We start from the raw sequence: 6,166 nt of genomic DNA, 5'->3' as shown, positions 1-6,166 counted from the left end.
TTATTAATTTTATAATTTGTTAGCTATTTCTAGAGTTGCTTTTAGTGATACAATTCTCTCTAAGGACCACTTAAGCTACATCATACCATCTTTATTTCATTACCATGTTCTTTAGATGAATTACTTTTTTATTTCTATTATTTATTCTTTGTTTTTTCTTAATCCTCATTCATTTCAACCTCTCTGCCAGCTGTGAAAATGTTGATCATTCATACTTCATTGATATTCTATTCTCTCTAGGCTTTCAGGTTAGCATCCTCTGTAGTTTTCTGGTCATTTTCTTGTCTATCTTCCATGGTTGGAATGCTCTCCATTCTCATAATAATGTTTGGCCTCCTGATCACCTCACATCCAGGACCATCTCCAATCACCCTAATTCATATCTGGCCACTGGACCCAGATGGTTCTGGAGGAGAAAGTGAGGCTGGTGACTTAGCCCAGCCCCCCCTCACTCAAATCCAATTCATGTGCTTATCATGGCATGTTCCTCTTAGAGGATGAAGGACAAACATGATGATCATGATGGTGATGATGAGTGTTACTGCCTCATGACTGACTGAGTTAACTTCCAGGTTTTTTGTGCTCATTGAGTCAGATAATAAATGTGAAAATGTAATCTGTTAACAATTAAGAGGATTAAGACAGGAAATTATTTGAGCCATTTCCAAACAGCAACAATATAAAGACAGTGAGTATTAGAAATATTGTTTAATTAGTCATATTAAAAGAAACCAAAGAAAAACCTAAGGATATATAAGGATATGATTTGATGGAGTAGAGGAATATACAATTCTAAAAGATAAGGGCAAGTAATATATATATATATATATATATATATATATGTATGTATGTATGTATGTATATAGTCTACTACTTGGAATTTATTTGAGGGCATGAGATTGTGCCTAAAATATAGTAAGTAAGTGTTTAATAACTGCTTGATGGTTGGTTAATGGATTGGTTGGATGAAAGAGCATCATTTTTTGACCACCTTCAATTTGATGAGAGTTTACCAACTAACACTTCCTAAAGATCTAACAATTCAAGCCAAAATTATCTTGAATAAATTGAAAGATTAATTCTTCTTCAAAAGCATCATTCTTGTAGTGATTAGAAAGAACATAAAGAACTTCCTTAATTAAAGGACCATGGGATTCTGAAATTCTGGCTCATTTAATGTTCCTATATGATTTCAGTGCCTCAGAAATTAATTTTCAGGTCTTGTAGGTATTGAAGAATAGGGTAGCTCTGCCTTGCATTGTCAAGGTTAAAGTGTTCCCAAAGAATCAAAGAAGAGACCCTATGACTGCATCTCATGTCAAGGGTCTGTGATAGACTCTGGCAATCCCAGATGGAGTCTATATTCTTTTCTCTTTTCAGAAGGGTTTGGGGGAACCATTCGACAATAGCTCTTCTTATCTTCTTCAGGAACAGTAGGACCTTGGGTTCAGCTTAGCACTCTGGGAAATCAGATCTCCAGTGCTGCAGGAACCTAAATGACTCAAGACAGAAACATTGATCAGGTCACCAAGTTTCCCTTTCATTTTCATCACACATCTGAATGCAGATTTGAGTTTCACTTTAGTCTTTAATTGCTTGGTGAGTAGTCATGTCAATGTGGGGGGTCAGGGAAGCAAGAAAGGAGATGCAAAAATATGTTCATTAAACCAATTTGCACAACTATAACCTCCTGAGAAGTGACTGGAATGAGAGAACAAAGGAACTGGAAAGGTTCATCTATCATTTTATCTAAACAGATAAGGAGTCAATCTGAAGTGTCAGGAACTTTGGGAAGCTAAAAGGTAGGAGGATGACTCTAACCTCTTCTGCAAAGAAGTAGTTGACCTCCAACTTTTCTACTTTCTCCCCCCAGTTCAAAACTGTTTATTCTCTAAAATATTAATATTAATAATGTCATATTCATATTATATATCTATCCTTAACCTTATTTATGTATACTCAGGAGCCCTAAACTAGCCACCCAGTTACAGTTCAAATGGCACATTTAAGAGGATCATTGGAGGTTCACTTGCTTTTGTAGGACACAGTTTTAACAACTAGGTACAATATTTTCAGATATTTTCTGTGTAGACAATTCGGAACTTGGGGACATGAAAACATGTTCACTATTTTTATGTGTGCTATCTATGATTGAATACCTAGAAAAGTACTTGAAGTAAGGGGTCATAGGTTTGAATGCTTTCTGTCAATCACTAATTAGTTATGTTTCTCTAAAAAATGAATGTCACTTCTCTGAACCAGTTTCCTTACCTCAAAAATAGAAGTAAGAATATTTCCACATTACGCCTCCTGCATCTGTTATGAGGATCAAGTTAATATTTTCACATATAGTAGATACTTTAAAATATTTGTTGAACTAGGGGTGGCTAGGTGGCGTAGTGGATAAAGCACCGGCCTTGGAGTCAGGAGTACCTGGGTTCAAATCCAGTCTCAGACACTTAATAATTACCTAGCTGTGTGGCCTTGGGCAAGCCACTTAACCCCATTTGCCTTGCAAAAACCTAAAAAGAAAAAATTTGTTGAACTGATTTCAGAGAGGTGGTGTGACATAATGGGAGGGCTCAGAACTTGAAATCAGACACTAATAAAGAGTATTAAGACCTGATGAAAGAATTCTCTTTCTTCTACCCTCTTATTAGTTGCACCCCATGGAGCTGAAAGGGAAGGATGAGGCTGAGCTACATTCTCATTTGTAAAGTAGCCTAAAACTACACTAAGACTTTTGGGATACCATGAATATTAATTGTAATGTCTTGTCTCACTCTTCACAGTCAATCACCAAGAGGGAAGTGAAAGTCACCCTGACATTTCTCACTTTACATTTCACAGAAACTTCTTCCCTTCTTCTCTTATAAAAGCAGCTCAGGTCACCTTGTGCTAATGCTGTGAAATATGAGATTAAAGTATTTTAATAAATATAAGGAGAAATAAAAGCAAAATGGCATGATGGATAGAGAGCTGGCCTCAGGAAAGAAGTTCTTCATTCAAGTCTTGCATAATGGCTCTGTGACCTTGGACAAGTCACTCCTCTTCTCTGGGAGTCAGTTTCCCCAACTATAAAATAAAGATCTTGGATGGAGCGACCTCTAGGGGGTTTTCCATCTCTATGTTTGTGATCTTAGGAATTACTTTTATTATTCATCCATTAAACATCCCTCGTCATGGTATGGAAGTAATCCTAGATTCTTAAAAACCATGCCATCAGAAGGCAAAGCTGAATGAAGCAAGAAATAACTCTAGTGAGAACCCAGTGACAGGCTGAATATCTGTAGTCCAAGGACAAGCTCAGCTAAGTATTGGGAATCGCTGGTTCTGCCAAAACGTAGTGACTTTTTCCATTGACAGCTACTTCCCTAGATCATCTAAAGTTCATCCATTGAAGAAGAGTTGGAACTGTGCTAATGAAAAATATACATCCATGTATGAATAGGTTATTATCATGAAAAATATACATCCATGTATGAATAGGTTATTATCATAACCATTAATAATTACATAATTAGAAACCTGAAGCTGGCAAGAAAGAGCTTAATGTGAGGGTAATTCTACTTCTATGTTTTCTTTCAGAGGATTAGCATTGGAGAAATATTTTTTTGTCCAATTTAAAACTATGGGCAAAAATATCATTGTCATCAAGGTTAACATTTATATAATATTTTAAGCCTTGCATGGCACTTTATAAACATGTCATTTTGTCTTTCAACAACTCTATGAGGTACGTAATAAAATTATCCTCATTTTACAGATAAGTAAACTAAGGTAGTCAGAAGTTAAATATTTGCACACAGCTAGTATCTGAGGCCCAACTTGAACCCAGATCTTCTTGATGTTAGATCCAGTATTTTATTTACTACACTACCTAGCTACCCAATTACTGTAAGAAAGATTTGTTCTGGGTGCTAAAATTGTATTTGATTCTTCCTCTTTCCACTCCATGATGTTCATCCAAAATCACATTATGCATACTCTATAATTTAGGGCCTAAGCTCCTAAAATATTGTGTCTACAAAACAAGGGGAAACTACTTTCACAAAGGAAGATGAGCAATATTCTCTTATGTCAGAATAACTTATAGGAAAATCCCTGTAACACTCAGATACTTCTATTCTTTTCTCCTCTTTCCTATAGAAAAAAGAAGTCCACTACTCACCTCTTGACAGAGAGGTAGTGAATTCTAGATGAATAATATAGAATTAAACAAATATTTTCAGATATGACCATTGCTGAAATATATATTTTTGCTTGACTGTGTACATTTTCTACAAAAAAATTTTTTCTTTTGTCTGTTGTTCTCTTTCTCAGTGGGGTAGAATGGGAAAAGGAAAAAATGCTTGTTAATTTGAAAAAAAAGAAATCACAAGGGGGGGATTATAAATTACAGGCTTATAGATCCAGTGGTAAGAAGATTTTGACCCAGAAAATGGCAAGGACTATTTTCATCTTTTTTCTTTGAGTGCCCAGCAACTAGCCTAGTGTTTGGCACATAGAAACCACTTAATAAATACTTGTTCAGTTGAATTGAATGTTGTTAATAAGACTTTATCAGTGATGATGTTTACATTTCCTAGTGTTATTACTCAATCCCATCCCCATCTCAGAGTTAGTCATCATGTCCCTATACTTTGGGTTTTATCAGCTTTAACAAAGAAACTTCACCTCCCACTGACTGTTTTCCGAAAGGCTTCCTTCACATCTTTGTTCCTAAGAGTGTATATAAAGGGATTAAGAACAGGGGTTACAATGGTGTTCAAGACTGTAATGGCCTTGGTCAAGTCCAGGGAACTCTCAACAGAAGTTCTCACATGCAAGAAAATGGTAGAGCCATACCAGATGAGTACCACAGTGAGATGGGAGGAACATGTGGAAAAGGCCTTGTATCTTCCTTGGGTCGATGGGATCCTCACAATGGTGGAGATGATATAAATGTAGGAGACCAAGGTGATGATACAAGAGCCCAAGATGACACAAAAGGCAATCCCAAAAGAAACCATTTCTACCACCCTCGTGTCAGTGCAGGATAACACAATCCATGGGGCAATGTCACAGAAAAAGTGGTTGATGACATTGGAGGCACAAAAGGAAAGACGAGTGATAAGGATAGTGGGTACAGTGATGACTGAGAAGCCACACACCCAGGAAACCAAGGCAAGGTGGGCTGATACAGTGTGGCTCATGATGGTGCTGTATCTTAGAGGATAGCAAATGGCCAAATAGCGGTCGTATGCCATCACAGCCAGGAGAAAATACTCAGTGCACCCCAGGGAGAAAACAAAGTACATTTGAATTGCACAACTGATGAAGGAGATGGATTTGCTGTGAGATGCAAAGCTAGCCAGGGTCTTAGGGACACAGGCTGTGGTGAACCAAATCTCTAGGAAGGAAAGATTACAGAGGAAAAAATACATGGGGGTCTGGAGGCGCTTATTGGTCCATACCAGAGTGATGATGGTCATGTTGCCCATTACAGTGAGCACATACATGACAAAGAACAACAGAAAGAGGGATATCTGCAAACCCTCTGTCCCTGGGAATCCCAGGAGAATAAATTCTTCCAGATAGGATAGGTTCTTCTTTTCCATCCATGCAACAGGAACTGCTAAAATACATAGGATCACACCATTAAGGAAATCCCAAAAACAGTATTCCTTTATTCATTCAATAAATACTTGTTAACTGCCTACAATCTTCAAGTCACCATATGAAGGGCTGGTGATAACAAAACAAAATTTTTAAACAATTCCTGCTCTTAAAATTACACTCTACTGAGGGCTAAGGTATAGATTCACAGAATCTTAGAGAGTTGCCTGGGACACCAAGTTGTTACATGTTTTCTAAGGGTCAAATAGCCTGGATCCTGAGAGAGGACTTGAACTGAAGTCTTCCTATCTGGGAGAGCAATTCTATCCAACATGCTGCACTACCTTTCTAGTAACTTTATTAATAATAGCAAAAAATGGAAAATAACCCATAGCTAATAAAATAGCTAATAAAAGTAAGGTCTAGGGACATAGTAGAACATTGCTGTTGTAGTTTAGTTATGCCCAACTCTTCAGGACCCCATTTGGGGTTTTCCTGGCAAAGATACTTAAGTGGTTTGCCATTTCCTTCTCCAACTCATTTTATAGATGAGGACACTGAAGCAAAC

General features: G+C 37.1%; 1 protein-coding gene across 1 annotated transcript; it reads right to left on the bottom strand.

Annotated features, from left to right (window-relative positions):
- Window positions 1–4,267: 4,267 nt before the first annotated feature.
- LOC141523039 (olfactory receptor 287-like) lies at window positions 4,268–5,929 on the bottom strand. Its single transcript, XM_074236327.1, has one exon. It carries the CDS (start codon window positions 5,598–5,600, stop codon window positions 4,674–4,676), a length of 927 nt encoding a protein of 308 aa, XP_074092428.1. The 5' UTR covers window positions 5,601–5,929; the 3' UTR covers window positions 4,268–4,673.
- Window positions 5,930–6,166: the final 237 nt, after the last annotated feature.

The sequence above is a fragment of the Macrotis lagotis genome, chromosome 4, assembly GCF_037893015.1.
Source record: "Macrotis lagotis isolate mMagLag1 chromosome 4, bilby.v1.9.chrom.fasta, whole genome shotgun sequence".
NCBI classification, from domain to species: domain Eukaryota; kingdom Metazoa; phylum Chordata; class Mammalia; order Peramelemorphia; family Peramelidae; genus Macrotis; species Macrotis lagotis.
The sequence above is the reverse complement of the archived record's forward strand: the minus strand, read 5'-3'. Positions and strand labels throughout refer to the sequence as shown.

What these genes read in the sequence shown, in the direction of transcription:
- LOC141523039 (XM_074236327.1), bottom strand. Translation starts at nt 5,600, where the DNA reads ATGGAAAAGAAGAACCTATCCTATCTGGAAGAATTTATTCTCCTGGGA.